Source organism: Pocillopora damicornis, chromosome 1 (assembly GCF_964200805.1).
Source record: "Pocillopora damicornis chromosome 1, jaPocDami1.2, whole genome shotgun sequence".
In the NCBI taxonomy this organism is placed as follows: domain Eukaryota; kingdom Metazoa; phylum Cnidaria; class Anthozoa; order Scleractinia; family Pocilloporidae; genus Pocillopora; species Pocillopora damicornis.
The window spans coordinates 15,460,455-15,485,449 of record NC_142670.1 but is presented as its reverse complement, the minus strand read 5'-3'; the positions used below and the strand labels follow the sequence as shown (position 1 = coordinate 15,485,449).

General features: G+C 37.0%; 1 protein-coding gene and 1 long non-coding RNA gene across 4 annotated transcripts in view; one reads left to right on the top strand and one right to left on the bottom strand.

Moving 5' to 3' along the window:
* Window positions 1-20,905, top strand: part of LOC113669918 (uncharacterized) — a 257,015-nt gene extending 236,110 nt beyond the window's left edge. For both annotated transcript variants that reach the window (XR_016182493.1, XR_016182499.1), the window contains one exon: window positions 20,743-20,905. This is a non-coding gene — a long non-coding RNA (uncharacterized LOC113669918). The remainder of the gene's footprint in view (window positions 1-20,742) is intronic.
* On the bottom strand, window positions 8,612-13,498 carry LOC149052273 (uncharacterized). Of its 2 annotated transcripts, none has more exons than XM_089191657.1 (4): window positions 13,140-13,498; window positions 11,824-12,140; window positions 10,349-11,403; window positions 8,612-9,880 (listed from the first exon to the last, which is right to left on the bottom strand). In XM_089191657.1, exons 2-3 carry the CDS (start codon window positions 11,998-12,000, stop codon window positions 11,326-11,328), a joined length of 255 nt encoding a protein of 84 aa, XP_089047783.1. In that variant the 5' UTR covers window positions 12,001-12,140; window positions 13,140-13,498; the 3' UTR covers window positions 8,612-9,880; window positions 10,349-11,325. The 2 variants fall into 2 exon arrangements, with proteins under 2 accessions (XP_089047783.1, XP_089047733.1); XM_089191607.1 differs by having other exon boundaries at window positions 10,349-11,258; window positions 13,140-13,459.
* Window positions 20,906-24,995: the final 4,090 nt, after the last annotated feature.

The window sequence follows — 24,995 nt, the reverse complement described above, 5'->3', positions numbered from 1 at the left end:
TGGCTGCAGACAGTGTTACATACATTTGTAGACCGGTATCCTGCAGCTGTGTAATTATCTTATTTTTTAGCAAAAGACATTTGCAGAAACGAGTTATTTTGTGGACTGAATTTTTATTGCCACATCGAAAAAACCGATCGGTTTTCAAGTGCAATTTAACGCGGAATTCCCTCGTCAGGTAATGAATTTTCCTTGAATCACAAAATTGAGTGAAAATAAGAAAAAACGAAAACATTTATAATCTTGTTTGTTTATATCCTGGGCGCGCGCGCCAGAAAGCCATTTCAAAGTCAACTGTTCGTACTTTCATTGCGTCAGCGAATAGGAAGCATGGTCAGTCGTACACGTTTGAATCTTCGACGACTTTATTTTTCCCTGTGCTTGTTTTTACATTTGTTTTCAAACTTTTTATACAACTTCACACAATATTAAGAATAATAGGTGTATTTCACTGAGTTTACAAGCCGTTGATCTTTAAAATATTTTTTCAAATTTCCAAATTATTTGCTCGAGAAGGAAAACAATTTACACCTTTTACCTCTTTGGTGGCAAAACTGAAAGAAATAAAGTGTCCAAGCCAAAGCACTGAAAGTTTAAAATCGCGATGAAAGGTATTTATTTCTTCTTCTGTATATATGATAATCGACTCTGGCCCGTTTTCAACTCGCAATTCCACGCTAAATACTTCGCTTCGTTGACCAATCGGAATGCGATTTTTTATTCAATTATGCGATTCTGAGACTGATCAATGGAGCTTTTAAAGTCATTTGACCCGACTCGCTTTGTGTGCTGAAGAATTTTGCCTGCTACACTTCGCGAGACACTTACAAATTTGTACTCAGTTTATGTCACTCCATTCATAACCAATAGTGTAACCAATTTCGATAGGTATCCGATTTAATGATAATGAATGCTGTTTTATCAGCCTGAGAATAAACCTACATTTTCTCGCTTTCCGCCCTAAAATAGATCCTTCTCCTGCCTTCTGCTTTTCCGGGCTCCCTCCCCCCTGTCCCCCCTGTCCCCCCTGTCCCCCCTGTTCCACTTGTCTCCCTCCACTAAGGCCCAAAACCTAAGTAAAAACTGACAACCTCACAGATAAAGGTCTTACCTCAGTGGCACAGTTCGAAGAGGCCGCCTCTGTGCATGTTCAAAAATTAAATTTCCGTTATGGAAACTCAGATTGTGCCGAGTGTCAAACAGTCGTAACACCAGAAAATTTTCCCTACTCTTTCCTGCCAAAGTCTGTCTATTCCAGACATTCTCTATTATTAGTTCAATGTTTTCCCCTTTCAAAATTCTTTTGATATCTTGTATATTTTAGGCCCTTATATCAGAGCATGCTGAAAGAAGTAACAAGTTTTTTTCTAGCCTCTTATTCTCTGAACTTTGTTGTCGCATACCATGCAATTGAAAATATATTGACTTATTTTTGATAGGCAGTTGAACAACAACCAGCTGAGGAATTTACCATCAGGCATTTTCAGCAACAATACCCAGCTGAAGTGGCTGTAAGTTTGGAGTCTTTCTCAAAAATGGTGTAAGAGGAACGCATGGAATCCAACCTTCAAAACAGGCATTTGAATGCGTGGGTGATATCGCATATTCAATACACGAAAAAGCGTTACAAAGAACTTATGGATCATATCTTAATAAAGCTGCATTGACACCTGGACTAGAAAAATGTTCTTTGAAACGTCTATTGCTTTAGGAAAATTCGTACGCTAAATAGATTATCAAAGAAAACATTTGTAAGGAAATTTAGTGAAGGAATCATTGTAGTATTGAATGTTCACCTTCGATTCCCCCCGCATTCTTAACCTGTCTAGTTATCAAGTCAGGAATATGCTATGCAGTCCAGTGTTCAGATATGTGTTTTCCTCTGATCTCTCTCCTTTACACAAAGGGAAGAAAAAAAAGAAAAAAAAACAAGAACAAAAAACAATCAGCCTTGTGAGTCCTGTAGCCAAGTCAAAAAGTGAGAGTCAATTTTAAATGTGCGCGTCAAAACACTCGAAGTGCAACAACTGAAAATGAGAATTTAAAAATGTGTTACGCACTCTTAACATCTCTTCAAGAGTCTCTGAAAAAATATTGCGGTATACCCTAAATTTACAAATGTTAATCTGGAAAAAATGATTGAGAGGCCAGGAGGGAGTACTAATCCAATTGACCAGTTCTTTCTAAATCCAGACCCAACATTCGAGCGTCTCTGAATCATCTTACCTCAAGCTCAGTGGAGTAACAAAATACCACTGGTAAACACCTCAATATATCACAGTGGTAGATGACTCACTAGCTCCTGCGGATTTGAAAAGTTTTTTTAAAGAGATATCCAGGTCCCTATAACCGTAAATGACTGCAACGATTATAATACTTTCGGGCGCAAATCCCGCAATTCTCTAGGCGGTGAAAACCTTACGATAAAAAATCAATTTTTTAAATGTGTAAGAGGTGGCAGGAATATTTAGAGGATAACAAGTGTGTACAACATTGAACCACATAATTTTTTTTTTAGAGAGAAATTTTAAGGTAATAAATGTAAAGGAAGCTTTATTTACAGAAAAGTGTAAGATAAAATATAAAATTGAAAGTGGCCTCAAACAGAAACGTTTTAACAGGAACTTTCTCTGAATCCCGTTGTGAACATTTTCGCGACAAACAGCTTTATACTTCAACTGAGGTTTGTCTACATTTGCCTTCAATGATTTCGGAGCCGCTGGAACTTGCTTTTCCCTTGGTTTTAACCATACCCGACTACCGAAACGTACTCGTAGTAAATACAAAAACAGTGAGATAATATAGCACAAAGAGATAATTTTACCCTGCAACGATTACAAGCGCAAATCTCGCGTCTCTCTTTGCTCCAGAAGGCGGAAAGCTTAAAAATTTAAATTTTATCGGTTTACCGTCGTTTATAAACCACTTTGGATGTTGAGAGAACACGAAAAAAGGTTTGTAAACGATGACTCTCTACTGAAGAATACTTCAATTTGGAAGGAGAAAAAAAGATCATGGAAGTCCAACTCGGTGCACGTTGAAAGACTTAAGTTTCTCGTATGGAAACCAAGACCTGGCAGCGTCAAACAGTCGTAACACAAGGAAACTTTTCTCATACTCCTCCGCCAAGTTCTGTCTATTCCAGACATTCTGTATCATTAGTTCAGTGCTTTTCCCTTTCAAACTTCTTTTAGTAGCTTTACTTACCCTACCCCCCAACATACAACAACTCAATATCGCCCTGCTTATGATGAGATCTACACTACATGTCAGTTTGTATCGTAAAACCTTACGTATTACAGCAATGGGTGATGGGAGGAGAGGAACGGAGTAGAGAGGAATTTTAAAGTGTTCAGTTGTTTTCAATGCCTCGAATAAAGAAAAAAAACCCTCAAAATCATTTTGTGCTACGAAACCAAAACTTGGAAAAGGAACTTTTTAACAAAATTGCTTGGCTCACGCGAAATCAATTAGAAAAATTGCAAAAATTGCACAAAATTACGAAAAATGTCTAAGCTATTCCAAATAAGTTCTCCCTTTATTTCATATTGTGAGGAAGAACCGCTCAAGAAACTAGAACATCAAGTTGATTCCCATGACGACATTGAAATTTGAACGGCACACTCCAACGAGACACAAGGGAATTTAATGCGGCCTTTTCTCAAAAAATTCCTTCAATTTCTGTTGTGCAATTTACGGTACAAATGTCCAAATTGAACGGAATTGGAAAGACTCACCGGGAGCGTATATTTGTTGTAGAACTTAAATTAAAACTTCGCTCGCTCTTTCATTATGAACAAATTGCTCGAGAAAATTCAGATATTAAGTGAATGAAAGTTCCATCGTTCAGTTTAACTGTAACCAAATACCTTACGTTTCAACTTTCTGGGCCCTTTTTGTGAACGATTAAAATTAATTGCAGACGGGTTTTAGGCCGCTTGTTAACCAATGTAATGACACTATTGTTTATACAAATTCATTCTGAAACCAATATTTTTCTGTCAACCAAAGTGATTTGATAGAGAGAAAAGAGAGGATTCATAAGTTATTTATCGGCTTGAGGTAGTGACCGACGTGTTTGCTTGAAAATACTGCCCAGCCGGAAAACGAGGTATATTTATGAAAAATGACAACGAAAGTCGGGATGTACTCGGCGACTCACGAAAGTGTTACCTTGGCCCGAGGGCAGAGATAGGAAAATAACGACCGGGTAAAGAACCAATCAGATTGCAAGATTCGTTACCGTGCCCTCTAAAAAAACAATAAAAGAATATATCAACACATAAAAAGCTATTTACTTTTTAAATATGGACTGATTGACAGAATCCGCGTAATTTGGTCCGAATGTTGCTAGAACAATGAAGCACAAAAAAATGATATTAGTGCTTTTTTTTCTTTTTTTGCCGCAAATACTTTCATTTATTTTTTTGGTGCTTCAGCTTGGCAGCTCAATTTAAGGAAAATGAATTAGAATATGGGAAAATGCTGACACACTTCGGCGTTTGATTCTTTGTGATTTAAGTAATGACGATTTTTTATATTTTTAATGACCTCGGTATTTAGCGCTCAGTATTAAGTATTTCGGTAACTAATAAGTTATTGTAAACGTAGTACTTAGATGCAAGACCACATAAGCACCAGCTTTAACAAATATTGTGTTGAAATAAAGTGGATGTGGGTATAAAAACAAGAGTCACAAAGATTTTGTCGTTTGAGACTTAGACGGAAGGCATTGAATTTGGAGAAAATTAGTTTGATGATATCACAAGATACTTCTCAGTTATTAGGTCAGGTGACATGTCTAGAGAAAAATATTAATAAATATATATATCCGAGAAAAATATTAATAAATATATATATCCGAGAAAAATATTAATAAATATATATATCCGAGAAAAATATTAATAAATAACGAAACAAGGCTTTGTTGCAAAGTATATTGTTAATGAAAAATTGTCAGAAGATTATATGAGGTACTTCGCGTGCGGATAATATAAATCCCGGTTACTTAGACAAGAGAAAAAGAAATAGAAATCTCTTATTTCTTGTTGTTGATTCAAGACCTTTAAAGGGAGCATGGCCGAAAGAGTCGGGGGTGAAGTGGGGCGGGAGCCCAAAAACTATTTATGACAGAATGAAAAATTATTCAAACATGAAGCAACAGGATAAATCACGGATATCAATAACGCTTCAATTATACTATGACAAACTATGTGCGAGATAGCTAAAATCAGCAAATATGGCTTTCGCACGGCACAAAGCATTCATCAGTCTATAAGTTGATTGCTTATCATCATCATTGCTCATTTTAGGGGATTTTAAAGTCACACGCTGCGTGTCGGTTGACATTTGTTTCAATTTCCAGCGTGCTACAACTTCGGCTTATACAGATGAGAAAGTCTGCACTCTCGCTTGAGAGCAAATATCAATAGCTCTATTAAACTAAGAACTGTGCTACTATCTCGAAAATAAAATTAAAACAGTGTTGTCGTTGCCACTTACCGCCACTGGACATTTCCATGCAGAACTCCGCAAAACTAACATCTGTTGCGTGACCCGAAGGCTTTACGTAGGAATTATTCAAGAGCGTTGTTCCTGCTGTCTGCTAGATAACAATTTCATAATAATCTGCAGATCTCTATGATTATTTGCTTCCTTCGATCGTAAAGAATCTACATTTTTTTTTTCAAGCATTCTATTAATAAATGTAAATCTACATCTCTCTCGAGTTTAATTGCATGACTTGTAAAATTTATTAAGAATGAGCCAGTAGAAATTGCGAATTTCTCGAGCGGAATTGCTTTTGATTTCTCAGTTGATGTTGTCGCAAACAGTTTTTTGGAGTCACGAAACAAAAAAACTTATCGGACCCAGTTTCATGTTCTAATGGAAATAGCAGATAAAAACACATTCTCTTCAGAAAGCTATAAATAACAGGGGTTCTTTGAAAAAAAAAGTAATAGAAAAGGTTTCAGTTCTGGTCATTCTGGTCAATATTGACTTTTCATAACCTACTTCCAAATCTGAGGGAACGCACTGAGGGAATTAAAATAACATACATGTGTGATAACGCAAGAAAGAGAATAAAGATAAAAATAAAGAAAAAGGAGAAAACATAGGAACCTGTGTTGCAGTGTGCAGATATCTTTCGAGTCAGACCTACACACCTTGGCCGGACACCACGCAAAAAAACTCGAAAGAGTGCTGTATACCAACTGGCTCGCACGTGCATGCAGGAAAGGCCAAGAAAATCAGCGAAAATGATAGCAAATGCAGACGATATTTGCAGTAAAAAACAGGCAAATAAGATAACAGAAAGATTAAGAACTTTCTAGAAGTGTTTTCTTGTAAAAAAAAAAAAACAAACAACTTTTGCTACTCATGAAAGGTCAAGCAGTCACGCTACAAATACAATTTCTGCGTGGAATTTTTTGATGGTGGAAGGTGGAAAAACATTTTTCAGTCTTATTTTCTAGAAACATGGCGCAGCCAATGAATTTTATGGGGCTACTGATATTTCCTTTCAAATGAGGGGGCCGATTTTCCCGTCATCCGCGGTCTAAAAAAACAAAGCCGTTACACACATGAACTTGGCCGTCAACAAGCACGCGACATGCGACTTTAAAATATCCTCTCCTGTTACAGTTTCCTTATTGTGAACTGTGCAATAATGAAAATAAACAATCAAACTACAGACTTATGAATGTTTTGTTCTGTACAAGAGCCCTAGTTGCTGATTTTAGCGAATCTCCAGAGTAATAAACGACAAAAGAAAAAAACGCTACGATTTTCCTATCGATTTTTCGCTTACATGTATCACTCTAAATGTGAAGTTTTCCATTCTTACGAAAAATCTCGAAAGTTTTTCAAAATTTTAAGCTTTCTTTGATCAATCATCTTGTATGAAGAGCTAAAAAATTTAGGTTCATTCGGTCAAGTGAACGGCTAGAGCCAGAATTGCGTGACAGGTTTAGTTGAGAGAAAGTTGTCACAGTCACAGATCTTAAAGGGCATCCAAGAGAAAAATTCGGTAGTTCCCAAATATTTTTTTGATGGTTTTCAGAGATAAGATGATGGATTGTAAAGGGGAATTAAGATTAGTGTTACAGCTTTCTGGCAAGGGGAGAAATTTGACCTCAAAGTTGTCAAATATTGGGATGAATCGAAAAGTCTAAAAACGCAGTCGTTTATTTGCCACTGTTGATTGACAAGACGTCGACCAAATTGACTACTGCTTGCGTCACACGTTAACTAATGATGTAATAATAAGCGATTCTCAGAGTAATTAATTAAATACCATCGCAGTGAGAGCTTCATATATTCTATATCCCCACGGAAAAAAACAAAACAGAAACCACTCTGTCTTTTTGAGTTTTGGGGTAGACCCTTTAAACTGGCAAAGTTTCATTGAAATTGGTGAGATGGCATGTAGCACGACTGCCCTGTGCTCTCGTGGACACACTCTTAAGAACAAAAATTATCATCCAAAAAAAGTTTTTAAACCATCAAGGCGTCATGTTTTCCCTTAAGCTTGGAATCTCTTGCGACGTTTTCGCGTCAAACAGCTTTTACTTTAACTCAACTTTATCTACATTCAAGTTTGAATCTTGTACATTTCTAACATTCGATCTTGTCAATTTCTCATCGCGAAACCTGAAAAAAGGAAACAAAGTCTTTGGTTAAAATCAAAAGCAAATCCAGTACCAAAAAGGCAGAAACATGTCTGAAAATATATAAAATATAGCCTTGTGCGTGACAAAGGGTCATGGTTTGCCTAACCTTCAATGATTGGCGAAGTTGGAACAATTTTTTTTTCTAGGTTTTCGCCATACCCTATTACCGGAACGTACTTGTAGTATGTACGAAAACAGTGAGATGATATAGCACAAAGAGTTAATTTTAACTCCTATTAGCCTGAAACTATTACAAGTGCAAATCTAACGCGCGTTGCTCCGGCATAGCTAAGCAATGAAGCACACTTTTTTATCGGTTTACCGTCATGTATAACTACTCACGATGTTGAGAGAACGTGAAAAAATCTTTTAAACAATGACGTGCTTCCATGGAGTCGTCGTTAAATTTTACAGAAAGTGTTTAGAGTGCTTAAACTTGCCAAAAACTATCAAGTGAAGGTTGAAATAGCGGACAGCAAACGGAATTGCCATAAATTTTGAGTAACAAAGGTAACAAAAGTCACAAAGACGCGAAAACTAAATGTAAAAGCATCTAAAACCTGGGTTTAACTTGCAAGCTGCGGCAAAACGTTAATCGCCAAAGAATATCAAGGGTCTGATACTTAAAGGCACGGATGTATTTTGTCGTAGAATAAATGTATTTTGTGTACCTTTGTCCTAGCACGTTACTTGGAAACCACAAACGCTTGTGCTCTTTTGTCCCTTCAGAATTTTATAGTTAAAAATGCGTGCAGAACATATGGCCGACTGTTCAGTTGTACATCTCTAGCGATCTCTCACTATCAGTTCATTATCCTTCGGTAATTTGTGTCGTCAGTCGTGGGTCTCAAAGCCTTCTTCCATTCTCAAGTACCAAGGTTTTTTAAAAAGTTTACGTTCTAGAGATCATCAATTTACGCACAATGTCTGGGAACTTCTTTTGTAAAATGATCCGAGCTTTATTGTATTTTCTTCAGCTCAACTAATAGGTAATGCCATGTGCTCTTAGGAAATACTTGGATAAATTTGTTGTTGTTGTTATTGTTGTTGCATGAAATTGCAATTCGGCCAACAGTCGGCCACTAGATTGTAATACATGTAACATTTAGAAACTGATAAAAAATGATATGAAACACTGACAGCAATATTTTGGGTTTCCCTCAAAGAACCATACTAAAGTTTCAATATTTTACTGCGCAAAAATAAATAACTACAGCTATTTCATGAGAGGTTATACCATAACTTCTCATACACTAACTGTTGTACATGATCACACAATACATTTGGTACCTATTGCTATATTAAAGAACTACTTGTGCAAACCACTTTTGGCAATAGCATAATCAAATGACATTCATTGCAAATTGACTGAATTGTAACAGTACATAAAAATCTAAATACAACATTCTTATTAATCTAACATGTCATGTTATGGGATCACTGATTTATTTCAGTCTGTAACCAAAATAATTGCTGTTGTCAACCAATTCAGCTTATCATGATCCAACTTAGGAAAATGTTTCAGAATGTAAATATCTAGAAATGAAAATGTATCTTGAGACTCAATCATGTACAGATGTTCATTGAGAAAGTACCAACACCAAATCCACTTTCTGCAATCTGTTTTCCTTTCCATAAATTAAAGCTTCATAATGCTAGACTCTAACTGAGTTTGGTAATGGTATTATTTCATGAACTTTTTCTGATGGCGCAGAAGTGGAACTTGATATTTAACAGATACAGCTAGACTGGAATCTTCCCACTGGCACATAAAAGGCATGTTCTGGAATAACTGACTCGAAATGATTTGCCCAAATCTCTACAGGTTTTGAATACCTGTTACACTGAGGATGCCTAGCATACCATTCAACTAATGCTAGAAGTTGGGTGATCTTTTGAGATTTTCCATTCTCCATTTTGATAACCACATCATGTTGCAGAAAGTCCCTAGTGATAGCAGGTCTACTAGAGTCATCAAAGGCTGTTGGTTACAAGCTGAGTCTGCTGCACAACGGTATCCTTTGTATAAAAGGTGCTTGAACTTATCACAGAAGCTGGAAACATGGATGATTCTACCAACAGCATACATGGCCTCGTAAGTCTTCTGTAGTCTCCTTACATCATCACTTTCAATTGCATCCCTTCTTGATTGGTGGTAGTGGCACCAAATGATGCTCTTGGAAATTTTTTAAAGCATTTGCCGCATCCTGAAAATATAGTAAAACACCATATAAACAATGATGCCAGTGCAACAAGCATGTATTTACACACTCAACAAATATATACCTGCCAACCCTTTTTTGAGCCAAGGGTGCGAGATTTTTATCCTACAAGTGCCAGGATTTTTGATAGAGAACCTGATCATATCTGGATATAATCCAAAAACTTCGAAAGCAGTCCCAAATAATTCCAAACTTCCTAACACATGAAAACACAACCTCATCTCTAGCACTTCCCTTCTAAAAGTCAGAGGATGTATTAGCTCAAACTTTTCTGCTAGGTGTGAGGAATTGGTCAGCTGGTGAGGGCTGACTTGAGATCAAAGTTTTTTGATTCCCAAGACATGTGAGTTGGTAGGTATACATACACAAATACAAAAAAAATAATAATAACCAAGGAGTTATTATTAAAATTGTATAAAACACTCTAGTTATAGTGCATCTTTGAACACTCACCTTTCTTTGCAGTATGGCCAATAAAACCTCCACATTTCGAAGTTGCTGGTATATCACTTGACAAAGCTAAGATAGCAGCTCAGAACATCTCCCCAGTTCCAGAAATGTATGTGTCTAAGATAACTCCATCCCACAAGTCAATAAGGTCATCTACTAATGGCTGCAGGAAGGAATTGATATAATGCTTAGGATCCTTTGGCCCACGAATTATTCCAACAACTATAAGATTTTCAGGTTCGAAGTGTTCCTTTTTTTGGAAGGTTCATTACAACCATGTAAATGACACAAATGGATTTTGAACCATGAAGAGTGGGCTGAAGCCAGTCAATGTTCAACATGAGAGCAAAGTTATTTGGTATAGCAAGAAAGGGCTCTCCATCCACTTACTGAAACTCTTTCCAAACTCTTCCTTCAAAACAGTCTCCAAGAACATTGTCTGACAGCTGAGTGGAACAATTTCTCCACTTTTCACAGTTTTTTTAATAAGGTCTTGTAATGAACCAGTAACCTTTTTAAAGCAGTAAACCTGCCTAGGATACAAGAATGTCTTTCCTGCTCTTGACCTCATAACATTCATCAGAACGGAACCACATGGCCTCCTTCGGGCTTGGTGTGGGTGGCATGGATAATTCACATGACTGCATTTTGCTGATACAACCTCACCATTTGGCCTTTGGCAAACACATTCATCAAAATTAGAGAGAGTTTTACACTTAAGAAAAAATGCATTTTTAATAAAACTGTCCTTCTGAAGGCCAAGATTTTTTCGAATCATGTACAATGTTTCTGGGATGATCTTGGCAAAGTTAATAAGAACTTCTGCTTGCATCATCTTACCAATACCAGATAAGAACAGCTTGAAAAACTTTAAGAGTAGAACAATAGCCCTGTCTGCAACTTTGAACATTGCCTGCCACAGAAGTAAGAATAAAAGCAAGCCCCTCAGTTCTGTGCAATCACTTCTTGGTTCCTTCTGTTTACCACATTTTTTTTGCACTGTTTTCCATTTCATGAGAATACTCAAAGCTCTGCGTATTGTTCTCTACATCATCCTCCTGAAATGAAATAACAGTACATCAGAAACAATAGCAATAAATAGTACTCAAGGTTCAGTATACATGTACATCATTCTGCATGTATTTACATCACTTGTGAATAAAATTAATATCAAAATATTTCACTAAAAGAAATTTTACACATAAAAGCAGGGCAGTAGCCACACTGTAGCCTGAGGCAAGACGAGGCACTTGCCTCATCTAAATCTTTACCAAAGATAAAATGGTAAAACCTAGCTTAAGTTGGAAGGGTTATCCCCAGAAAACATTTTTCTATTGGTTTATGAGAGATTAAGCTACCTAAGAGTGATTTAAGAGCAAAAGCCATTTTATGAGGGTCATTAAGAGAGATGGCAATGTTATGATCTGCTCTTTTTGTATTAGTTTGCCGTATGAACCAATAATATTCTATAAACTAACCAAGAGTTGCTGTTCTGATTGCATGGAGCTTTCATGTTTTTCCACTGAGGACTCCTCTGGTAACATTTCATCATCTACATAATTTTCACCACCACTAGAATCTCCTTCTGAAAAGAACTGCCTGTCTTCATCATCCCAACAAGGAAGAGCACCTTCATTTTCTGAATCAGAGTCCATGTCTAACTCAAGCTCCACATTTTGACTAGAGAATCCACATGCAATATCACCATATAGTGCCTGATTCTCGTAGAAGGTACTTTTGATCACTGTTTTCTTGCAGTGGTTACAGTAGAACTTGTCACCAATTCTAGGAGTGACTAACAACACAAGATGAATATACAGTGAGGCTCCTTTTACAGAGCAACATGCAATAGCATTGCTACAGGTGTATTTCCTGGGTATAAAATAACAACCTTTACACACAAACAGATGTGTGTACCCAAGAGTCAAAAGTAAAACAAAAGCAAATAAAGAAAAATTATTATTATTAAAAAGGTCAATTTGCATCAAGCTGTTTACATACAACATTGTAAAGCAACAGACTGTGTTTTTCCACATCTGAATGTCATTTTCCGCAGAGAACTGAAGTACTGTACATTTAATTGATTGGTGGACCTTATGTTGATACATAGGAAAAAGTCAGAAAAATCCTGGCCCTGCCCCAACAAAGTTTTGAATACATAAACACAGCCCATAACAGACAGCCTGGACAGAGCTGTAAAAGTACTGTGCATGTGGCATAGTCATTAGGGGCTGTAACCCGTAACCCGTAATACCTGTTACAGCCAAGCTTAATTGATATTACAGGTGATAGTTACTATTTAAAAAACTGTTGGTAATGCTTTCAAATGTTCCAGCAGAGATCTTTGACTCTTGTCTTTGCTGTAAAATTTTGGTTTGTGTTCAGGAGATATGTCTTAGCACTCTTACCAGTCGGTCTTTGGCGAAGGTTTAAAGAGCGCAAGTTCTACCTAAGTCTTAATTGGAGTAAAAAATGGCGCTGCTCATTTTGTTTTTCGAAAATTCCGCCATTTCACGTACGTGTTGCCATGGTTTAACGTTGTCGTCCCCAGTTTCCCCCACGCGTGAGTCTCTACCATGCGCAGGGGTTTTTCAGTTCTGTCCAGCCCGCGCAGAACAAGATTCTTCCTTCTCTCAAAACGGCTTAACTTTGAACCATCGCAAATAATCAAGATTATTATATCTTGTGCGACCCGGGCTTAAAACACTATGAGGACTGAAGAAAACTTTTCAGGAATTTCAACTATCGTCGACCTATGTTCAGAAAGATCAACCTCATTATTAACTCAACTCACCTTTCACGTTTAATCTCTGCAAACTGGACTTTTCACATATGTGATCATAATAGAAGCTTTCCCCAAACCAAGAAGCGCAGTTTTCACAAAAATTCCTTTTCAATTGATCCGTACTTTCACCTATTATGCTGCCTTGGTGAAGAACTCTGAGCAATCGATTAATATGCTGCCGAGTTAAGTGCCGGCAGTCGTGCCGACAAAATGCGTGACATTCAATGAGAAAGCGCTTATTGGTTAGTCTTACTCACGTGGTTGCTCTAGAAGCAGACTATTGGCTTACGGGTCGCTCAGACGAAATAGAAGAGAAAGAGAAGCGTCGCTCGACCAGTCAGCATTAGATTCCATCCACCAAAACCACCTCGGTCGAGAGGGACTGAGATGGAATGATGGACAACTCATGACTTGTTATACTAAAAGAAAATTACGAAGCTGCGACATCATGCCGACTTATCCCGATGCATGACCAAAGTGTATTATTTGTTTGGGAAATTGCGTCAAAACTTTTTACTCAAGAAATGGTAAGTATTAATTTATTGTTCGATTGTAGTATTATAAAATATTTTACGCAATTTTATGCAGATATTTCACGTATTTAAAAGGTGCCCAGGTGTTACGTAGTTTTGGTAGATGTCAATAGGGAACATCCACCAAAACTTTGACCAAAGCCATCAACAATATATATTTTTAATTTTAACTATGGCCACTGTTAGATCTTCAGGGTGACAAAAGATTTATACCAGTAATTAGCGGTTCGAGCTCTTGCTAATTATTTTTTATGGTGCACAATTGCTGACCGACCAAACGTTCATAATGATTATCATAACGAATACCGGTCACTTCGCAAACGTGTCACTTCGCAAACTGTCACTTCGCAAACGTCCTTTGTCACTTCGCAAACGCATCCAAGTCGATTCGCAAACGTCTTCGAATTATTTTTAAAAAGGTTGATATAACTTCGTATTATGTTTCTTTACAATCTTTCATCGAAGAAAGTTATAAAATTAAGAAGTAATGTAGTAAGTTTTATCAGCGTGAAAGCTTACTTTTGCCATTTTGGAAGCTCGGCAGGCATCTAACTTCTTGGAATCTTTTCAATAAATCTGATCTAACTCAGTGTCTTGAAGTGTCTCAATGTCTAGCTTGCTTTTTCATTATTTTCTATCCTTCTTATTGATGTCTTATCGTTACTGTGATCTTACATCAGACGATGACTTTCCTTACTCATGTGAATATAGTCATCGGGAGATCGGTACGTTTTGTTCGATGAAACGATTTGTTATCGTCGATCAGTCGAGTCACGCAATCAATTCATCATTTATAATGATTAAAAGTAACGTGATTCTCTTCTGTTGATTTTCGTTGATTCATATTACGTTTGCGAATCGACTGGGATGCGTTTGCCTATCGACCGAGGACGTTTGCGAACTGACAGTTTGCGAAGTGACACGTTTGCGAAGTGACCGGATACCATCATAACTCATAACACATAAAATAAAGTGGTTTTGGTGGATGTTTCTCTCCACCCACCAAAACCACCATAGCAATTTCTGCTACTTCCTTTACAGAAGACTGAAGTGACCTGCTATTTGGAGTACATAACCACAATCTATTTTTTTGTATGTAGCGGTATTTTACAAAGTTCTTATTTGTTTAAAGTAACCTTTAATTTCACATGGATGAATTTATAAGTATACACTCAAGATGCGGAATGTCTTACATTTTACAAATTATTTCCCTTTTTATGGATAGACAGTGAAAGGCCTTTGCCACGTTGGCAAATCAAACCATCGTATACTGTGTATTTTGTGATAATTGTTTGTTTTTGCTCACAATATCCAAAACAATTGAGGGGATAAAGTTAAATAGCAAATTCTATTAATGGTTAAAATTAAATAACATTGGAAGATCAAATTAACTTTGTAATGTTTAAAATTCAGTTTTGATTTCTTGCCTATTCCAGCCTCTTAGTATTCAAAAGCATTCCTTGTCATTTTTGTGTTCTTTTGTGTAACATAACTTGAAAAATAAACACAGAGAAAGGAAACCACAAAGGATTAAACTTGGAGCTAAAGCAAAGTTTAAGTTTAGCCATAGCTAATCCAAATACTGAGCACTTTATGCTGTAACCCATTTAGCAGTAAAGTTTATCTATATGTCTGCCAGCTTGTCACAAGTCTTATCCCTCTCCTCTAAAAGTCTCTATAAACAAATTTTTCTTTGTGGTCTCTAATTGATGATAAGTATATTACAGCTCCTCAATTTCCCTCTGTCAAGACAAGGTTACTCTAAATTTAACAAAGTAATGGACTTGATAAAACTCAAACTATAACTCAGCTGGCTGCTACTCACAACCTTAATTTCTTGATATCAGTATACAATAATCGATATGTTATAAATAAGAACCCTAATGCTTAATTTTGCAATGATCACCTTCCTCCTTTTCATTTGCAGACCAGACTGGAACCTCCATAGGTGTGTTTGCTTGTTTTGCATGGGGATGGAAGAAAAGGAATCATGCCACATATCTGATTTATTAAACCGGATTCGTTCTGTTTATACATGGGTAGAACAACTTTGTTCTCTGAAAAAAATAAAATTTCTCACATTTTTATCTGTGCTTTGCAGTCAAACTTCCTTGTGTCTTGAACAAGAAATCTTATTTTCTTGAAAACAAAATCTTTGTTTCTGGCCTTCTGTAATAGGTAAATATAACAGTGTAAGATGAGTGATAGTGTATTTCTCAAGTTAATTTTTTGGAATGTGACAAAACGGAAGTGTCATAGCGTGATAAGGAGCCTATATATGATTGCTTGATAGAAAGCAAAAAATGCAGAATTACATACATTTTCTCCTTTGTCAGCAGCATATGTTAGTGAAAAGTTCTTATAATTGTTAACTTTTAAACCATCTTCAATTTAGCCAAGATTTAACTGTTATCACGTTTGTCATAAAAGTATTCTGAGATCATTGTCATATGACCCATTCATGTGTGTATTTGACCTTTAGAATTAGCAAGCCATAGTTGACAGTAAAAAGAAAATATTATATACAATACTTCTTCTGCATCTTTTCATTTCTTTTTCTCTCCAGCTGTTCTATCTATGCCGTACTGGCAATTGAACACTTTCCTTCCCAAAATTAGGAAAAGCACACCAGTAAAAAACGAATTTTTGCTCTTAAATATCTCATGCATCTTCCCAGAGTATTTTGTGACTTCTGTCCGAGGAAGGAGGTGTAAGCATTAAGATAACCCGAAGGATTCCACAATTGTGGTATCATCCAAGCCATGCCAGAGGACTTGAACTAGATAAAGTGATGAGAATGCACAATAGCGATAGCAAAGCTTTGTAATGCCAAAGAGCTATATCAATATATATATATATATATATATATATAGATAGATATACACCAGTGTTCTCGAAACCTTTGTCAGCTTTACAGAAAGAAAACTTCGTTGTCAATCCTGTTTCAAATTCCGCAATAAGCTTCTGCACCTCGTCAACAGAATTAACGTATCCTAAATTATCCGCATGTCTACCATCAAGCAAGGGTTCGCGCTTTAAAATTCTAGTCATGCTGTTTCTGTTTGTGCCTCAAGAATCATGGGATTTACAGCTTTGGATGTTCGGCTACATCACTCGCGGATTTCCGAGAATCTTCGGTTGTATTTTGCAAGTCATTAAATATTCCATCTCAGTCCCTCTCGACCGAGGTGGTTTTGGTGGATGGAATCTAATGCTGACCCGCTCGACCAGTGGACGCGTTACATAATCTTCGCTGGACGGTTTTAGTTTTGACATCGATGTGGCTGCATCTTTCGGTAAAAATTTCCGCACAGCCCCATACTATTGTAAAACAAATCTGTTTTCCCAATGGCAATGTATTGTTTTTGTCATTGTTTTCTCTATTCAAGAACTGAATGCATAATGTAGTATGGGGCTGTACGGAAATTTTACCCATCTTTCTTCCGGAGTGGTAATACCAGTACCACTTTGAGTCGACGACCATTCGGCTCAAGCTCATCAACCGGCGCCCGATCAAGCGCAGTTCCATCCCATCCAGAGCCTTTACGAGAAGATTCTATTAGAAATCGGGAGAACCTGCTGGTCTCAAACCGAGAAATTCGACACAATCAAAGAACTGGGCGATATAGTAAAGCGGCAAAATGCCAAACTAGACAGTTTTAGCGTGGAACTGGAAAACGCTTGTAAAAATGTGGCTGAGGTGAAGACCAAACTACAGACTGTACGACACAAGCTCGATCGCCAACCTCAGTCGACCGAGAGGGAGAATATCCTCCGTGGGCCTGTTCCAAAGCAACTAAAGGTTTGTGCAAATTTTTGTTCCAGCACTGTAGCAATAGGCGTTTCCTTTTAAGCTTCGATTCTGGTATGGGAAGTATATTAAGCTTATGGGACAGTATTCCCTTCTTTGTGATGTTAATACCGCATGTTATATGGCTTGTTTGAAATTAAGCCGAGAATAATAAATACTCGGGGGGCGGCCTCAAAGATTGCTCCAGTGTATGAAGTTTTGAGAATGTCAGACATCATTTGCCAATAGTGCCTGAAAATCAACTTCTGCAATTTAGTTTTAAAGCTACTGAAAAAGGTTACTGCACATAGTTCAGTATAGATTGTTTTTTTCTGTAATAATTTACAAAAATGTCCTCAAGTTAAAGAAGATGTTATTGTTCATTGAGGTTAAATAGATAAATGAGTATTTAATCATTTTTCTCATGATTTAGAGTCAGGGTATCAAAAGTTTGATTGGGTGTTTCAACAGATACACTGCTAGTCTTCTTCATCAGGTGATGAAGTCAAATGTTTATGTGTTGCTATATGTAGCACCTTGGTGTTTTGTCATTGGTACATTTTGGCCCTCCATCATTGGGATATTTTGATCCTCATTTTTATTCCAACCAGCAGATGTTGCTCTCCCATAGGTCAGCTTTTTTACTGACTAGCTGTTATGCTTTTTGATTGTGGGCATCCATGCTTAAGGAATTTAAATTCTGCTATCATTATTGATGAAGAAGCCATCCACATAAAACTTTACCCTAATAACATCAATAGAGAGAGTGGGATCAAAATTTCTGAAGTGTGGATGGCTACAGTTAAAAAGCATCACAGCTGGTCAGTAACAAAGTGGACCTATGAGGGAATAACATCTGCTAGTCGGAATAATAATGAGGATTGAAATGCACCAAGGACAGAGAACTACACCGTACCAATGACAAAACACCAAAGTACTACATATAGCAACATGTAAACATTCAAACTTGCTGCCTGACAAAGACTAGCAGTGTAGCAGTAGGAAACATTGCTGTCAAACTTTTGATAGCCTGACTCTATATCGTGAGACAAATGATTAAACATTTATTTCTTTATTTGTCCCTAAGTTGTTTGTTTTTGTAAATAAAACATCCTGTATTCTGGCTGGAAATTTTAGAAAACCACACAATTGTAAGCATAATTTGTCACCCATGATATTATTAGAATTTGAACCTAACTCCCTTATTTCACTTTTCACTTTTGATTCCACATACACTGTTCTTATAAGAAACATTAATGTTCTTATAATTAGTTTTGTTTGAATTTAAGGGTGATGTGCACTTGTTGTACAACAAACAAGAAGTTGAACTTTAGTTTTGTGGAAGTGAAGGGTGAGTAAAAGATATCTATTTGGAATATTAAGAGTTCATCTGTGGAATGTTTTGGAAATGCGCCTATCATCAGCCATCTCCTGGAGGGGGGAACCTTGGTTAAGGGAGGGGACTTTGCAAAGGGTGGAGTCAAAGTGCTTAATTTCCCTTTCTAGGTGGGGACAAAGGACAACCAAAGTTAAGAGATTGTCCCTCTTAGAGGGGTGGCACATTTCAAAACAAGAAGCCACATTAAAATTTGCAGGACAAATTAAAGCTTTGCTTACTTGTGACTGAAAAGGATTACTTTCACAAGACAAAAAAAGATTTTCTACAATGCTTAATAGTCTGCCATTTTGATCCAAGCAAACCACAAGGAGATGGAGAAGCCTGTGTTCTTGTGTATTGTGGTCTTTTCTGTCATTTAAAACAACTTGAAGTGACTTGTTTCCGGCTCTCTGAAAAGTCCCCTGATTTTTTGTGATTGGCCGGCAAATGGGGAAGACAGGATTTTATTTGTCTGTGATTTTCCCTCAAGCATTTTCCTGCAAGCAAACTTTGTTGGCCATGTGAATATCTTATTTTAATCAAGATGCTGAGCAATTGGCCTTGTTTACTTTTCATGTCTTCACAGATCTTGACAAAGTCTCAGTTCATAAACACACAAAAATTTTATCACCTTCCAAACAAGCTTGGTCAATAACTTAAACCCACATTTAATTTTGTTCATCTTAATGCACCTTTCTAACAAAGCATTACTACTATAAAATTCCTTTGTAGCATTGACAGTGCCCACAACAGTGCTGTTCAAGGATTTCTTTGTAAGGAACTGGAAAAGGAAAACAATGGCTATGAAAAGTCAACTATCAAGTGTAAGTGATGTGTTCATATGATTTTCTCTTTAAAGTACATATATAAATGTGCTACAAGAGTGTGCATGCAATTTACTTTTCTGGTCCAACAAAATGTGGTCACCTTGTAAGAAATTTTTTAAACTTTTGTTTATTTCATCTGAAAGTTTGTTGTCTAGAGTACCCTAAAACATAGCTTTTCGAGGTGCATAACCCGTCTTGTGCCTGCCTTTAGTAGAAGACTCCTATTGTTCCTGTTGAATGAAACTTATCTTCAAAGAGACACATTTGATGCATATCAAACAATTTAATGGGTTGAATTTGAAAATGACCTAACCAGACTTTCTCATCGAATGTTAATGTAAGGTTGCCATCTAATTGAGAGAACGAAAGGATAAATTTGAGTAAAGTAGCTTTCAATGCTAGGACAAGATTCCCATCAAAGACTTTTTCATGAATTTGGGTAACAAATAAATAGTAAGCAATTTACCTAATACTATTTTTATGTACCAGGTGCTGTGTCAAGATATTATGAAATGAAAAGACAACAATACCTCGACAATCTGCCTGACAAAAGAAATAAAGCAGAGAAGACTGCTCTGCAACAAATTGATGCAAATTTCATGAGTGGCAAGGAGAATGGTGAGGGCAGTCAAGAGGATGTGTGGGTTGTGAGGTCACCACTGTGGCATAGTCCACAGCTATCTCCTCTCTTAAAGAGACTTAAGGAGAAAATTGACAACTAGCCATCTGCCTCCTGAAGCTCACATCTACAAAATACAAGAGTAGAAGGAGAGCCATCCACACGCAGTCCACCAACTTCTTCACCTGCATTGGCACTCCTTCCAGGTGATAGACAGAGCCCTGAGAGGTCTACTTCTCCAAATAGGATTCCTCCCTCCCCACAGTCCCCACAACATTGCAGTGGTGATGAAAGCGGTGTGGAACCCTTGCATATGTTGGACACCAGCCCTGTCATAATCTGAAGGAGGCCAAACAGATGGCTACAGTCACCCTGGGACTAAATTAATGCCTAAGTGTTCTTTATTTACATAACTTGTATGTTTGCCTTCTGTTTTTAATTCAGTTCATTTGACAGAATGGCAAGGTGGTTTATGGGTATTAGGGTGAATGGTTCCTTTTTAACCCAACTCACAAAATGTTTTTTTTTGCATATTGCATTAGCTGGTTTCACAAACTGAAAAATTAACAAATGATGCCACTTTCTCACTCTCTTTTTCATCTTCATTGGAACATAATCTGCCAGCTATTGCAAAAAAAAATCTGTGGGAGGAATCCTTAAATAACAAAGAATTTTGTGGCGATCAATTCCATTTATTGTTGAAGTAGTATTACATGTACTGAAGACCTTTGTAAAGAATACTACAGTTTTGGATATGCCACAGTTAATTTGATTGGAATGATTTCAAACAAGCTTATTGTGCTCTTCAAACAACTTTTATGTTAAAGAATTGGCTTTAAAAAGGCACTTTCCAGCTAAGTAAATAACCAGGGCCCACTAAGTTGTTAACATGGTATGACTTGCTTAGAATTTATTGTTGTTTTTGATAAGATTTTATTACTCTCTAATATTAGAGTATAGACAGTTCTTTTTGTTATTCTTGTCTTCATATCTGACTGATGAAAAAATGTCTTTTTATCATACTAAAATTATTGTCGTGGTGTAATGATTTATATAAATATTGAAAATGTTGCTTTCATCCATGTCAAGCATTAAGCACTTTTAGCTTAGTATATTTAATATTTAATTATTACTCAATCTAAATTTTTTCCCTTTTTGTGCATAATGTTAGACTTAGTTGTTAGTCATCACATGATGAAATAGATTCTGTAAATTGGCCATTTTGAGTATTATTTATTAAATTAATATTAAAATAATTTATTGTTTTAGAGTAAAGGTTCTGAGAAAAATACACTAGTAAGAGGGTGCAAAATTATCTGGAGAATTCGTTGCTTTTCCAAGAACACCTGATAGTATGTGGTGTGGATCAAGAATGCCGAGTGAAATTTCTCGTACCGTGGAATATCAAAATCTAGAATACGAATCTATTCTTCAAGTATCGAGAAATTTCGGTTTCTTGAATATCAAGCCATTCTCATAGTAACGTGGAAAACCGGCTTCTAGAATACAGACCGATTCGTCTAGTACCGTGGAATTTCGGGTTCTTGAATACTACGCGATTCTCGTATTACCGTGGAAAATCGGGTTCTAGAATACAGATCGATTCGTCTGGTACCGTAGAATTTCGGGACAAGAATACTTAGTGAAACTGTTCTCACGGTGGAAAAGACAATTTTTAGAAAGACACGAAAGAAAGACACAATTTGACTGACCACGCGCTCGTATACGGTACGCCATTATTTGCAGCAAATCTGAAAGTTTAAGGAAATTTCCAGGTCTCCACACGCCGCGTTTCAATGACGTATCCTGACATCGGATTTTCCATGCGACGGGTTAAGTCCGAATTGGAACGAATAAAGTTCCTGACACTCGGTGGACACATCGCATGTCTTGGAACACGGTACGTTCGGATATGTCCGTTTTCTCTAAGAATACGGGTCTGTATCGTGTGCTTTCAGCACCGCGATACGCCCTATCTCACACAGTGTTGGTATCAGCCATACCCAGCTACCGAAACGTACTCGTAGTATTTACGAAAAGCTAAACGTAACGATCGGTACTCCTGTCTAATTCCCTGCTTTTAGTTTATCTAATCGAATATCCATCGCGGGGAATTATGATTTTCACAAGTCTCGTTATCATTGTGTTGATCGTTTTATAATGGTCGCAATAATGTATCACATCACATCCGACAAACTCTGTAGCCTCATGCAATGCACGTATATGGCGACGAACGAAATTACGAATCTCGCCGCTACCGTCACACCGCCGATGAATTGTTAAACCGTTTGTATTTTTGAACGTAGTGCTGGTGGTTATTATTGCACGTTATTGTTCGCCTAGTTATCACATTGTAAAAATATACCGATCGAGAAGTTGACATCCTCCAGGTGTAGCGTCAAACTTTTTTGTGAACGCACGAGGAGATAATATCGAGCGGTGAAGGCCGTCCAAACTAAGAAATCTGGGTAATTTAGTGTTAACAACTGGGTTGAAAACGTAAATTAGCCACCTTAAAGGTAAAAAAAGCTGACGTTTCGAGCGTTAGCCCTATCGCTCTGAAGAAGGGCTAACGCTCGAAACGTCAGCTTTTTTACCCTTTACGGTGGCTAATTTACGTTTTCAACCCAGTTGTTAACACTAAATTACCTGCTATACTCTCCCACCGACGCAGCACTACAGTTTCTTTAGAAACTTACCCCTTTATAAGAAATCTGGGGGCATGCTCTTACAGAACATTTTTAAATCTAGGGTTTCGGAAATGCCATTCCCTGCGTTTTTTTTTTTTTTTTTTTTTTGCAATTTAGGCAAATAAAAATTTAAATGATTTTGTTGGTGTTTTAGTTTCCCCACCTCCAGTATTATCGGTAAATAAGGCACAATTTTACGGCTGGCTGCGGAAAATATTACATACATTTGTACACCGGTATCATGCAGCTATGTGGCACCGTTCGAAAAGGCCACTTCTGGGCATGTTTAAAAACTAACTTCCCGTATGGAAACCTAGACTGGGCCGCAAACCAGTCGTAATACGAGAAAATTGTCCTTACTCTTCTCTGCAAACGTCTGTCTATTCCACACATTCTTAATTATTAGTTCATTATTTTTCCATTTCATACTTCTTTTGGTATCTTAATTAACTACCCTACCCCCCACCCTCATGAAAACAAATAAACGTAGCCTGACTCATGAAGTGGTCTACACTTCATATCAGTTCGTATGGTAAAGCCTTGTGTATTATAACAATAGGTGATTGGAAGATCCAGAGGGAGTAGAGAGGAATTTTTAAAGTGTTCGGGGGACTATTTTCAATGCTTCGAATATTCTTGAAAATTACTGACAACCTCTCTTAATAGCATAAAAAGGAAAAAAAGGAAAGAAAAGAAAAGAATGAAAATTACATCGAAAAATACTGGTAGGGGTACCAATTGTTCGAGTTTAAGTCAGTCCTCTTTAAAAATTCTTCATAGCTAACAACTATTCAGCGAGGTGGAGGTAGCTCGTGGTAGATATTTACCAAGCTGCAAAACGGCGAATTAAATATCCACCACTAGCCACCGATACTGATGTGAGTAGTTGTTTTGGTGTATACTAAAACAGTGAGATAAAACAGCAAAAATTGAATTTTTTAACTTCTTTATACCTGCAACTATTATAATGCTTCCGGGTGCAAAGGTTACATAACCTTAGATATCGATATATAAAAAAAGTCGTTTGAATCAAATCGCTTAAAAAAATAGCATGAACGTGAAAGAAGCATCACACAAACTTCCTCTTCCTATTCCGTTGTGAAAGATCCATGTCCGGATATAATGTAATATTAATCACTGTATATTTTAGGCCCTTATATCAGAGTATGAGAAAAGAAGTAACAAGTTTTTTTCGAGCCTCCTATTCTTTGAACTTTGTTGTCGTATACCATACAATTAAAAATATTTCAACTTATTTTTGATAGGACGTTGAACAACATCCAGCTGAAGAATTTACCATGGGGAGTTTTCAGTAACAATATCAAGTTGGATATTCTGTAAGTTTGGAGTCTTTCTTAATATTGATGTAAGAGGTACGCATGGAATCCAACCTGGAAAGTAGGCATTTTGATGCGTGGGTGCTGTCGCATCTTATGGGTTATATCCTAATAAAGCGGCATTAACTCTTGGACTTACAAATGTCCTTTGAGACAAGCATTGGCTTCTTTCCTCTAATGCTGATGCACGGTACCCTTGTTCCTACCTCCCCCTATGTGCCACTCCTCGTCTCCCGAAATGTTAATTCCTCTTTATAAAATGAGCAGCCCCAGTAATAGATCTTTTTAGCTGTGTGATCACGTAGTTTGCAGTAGGTAAACAAGGATTCGAAATGGCTGCTCTAGTACGTACCGCAGACGACATTTTATGGACGAAATTCCTTCTCCTCTTGCCGAAATTATTATATTCACGAAGAAAATAACCACTCTAATGACTGCGCTAATATAGAAATGGGCGACAATTGACGTAAAATCCATTTTAATACAAAAGTTGAGATTGTTAAAAACAAACTTACGAGCATACGATCTTTAAAGTTTAAAAAAATACATGAGGCCGGCACAAAAGAGAGGCAAATATATTAAAGAGAATCCAACCTTGAAAGTAGGCATTTCAATGCGTGGGTGCTGTCGCATCTTATCCTTAGAAAGCGGCATTAAAACTTGGACTTAGAGAAATGTCCTTTAAGACATG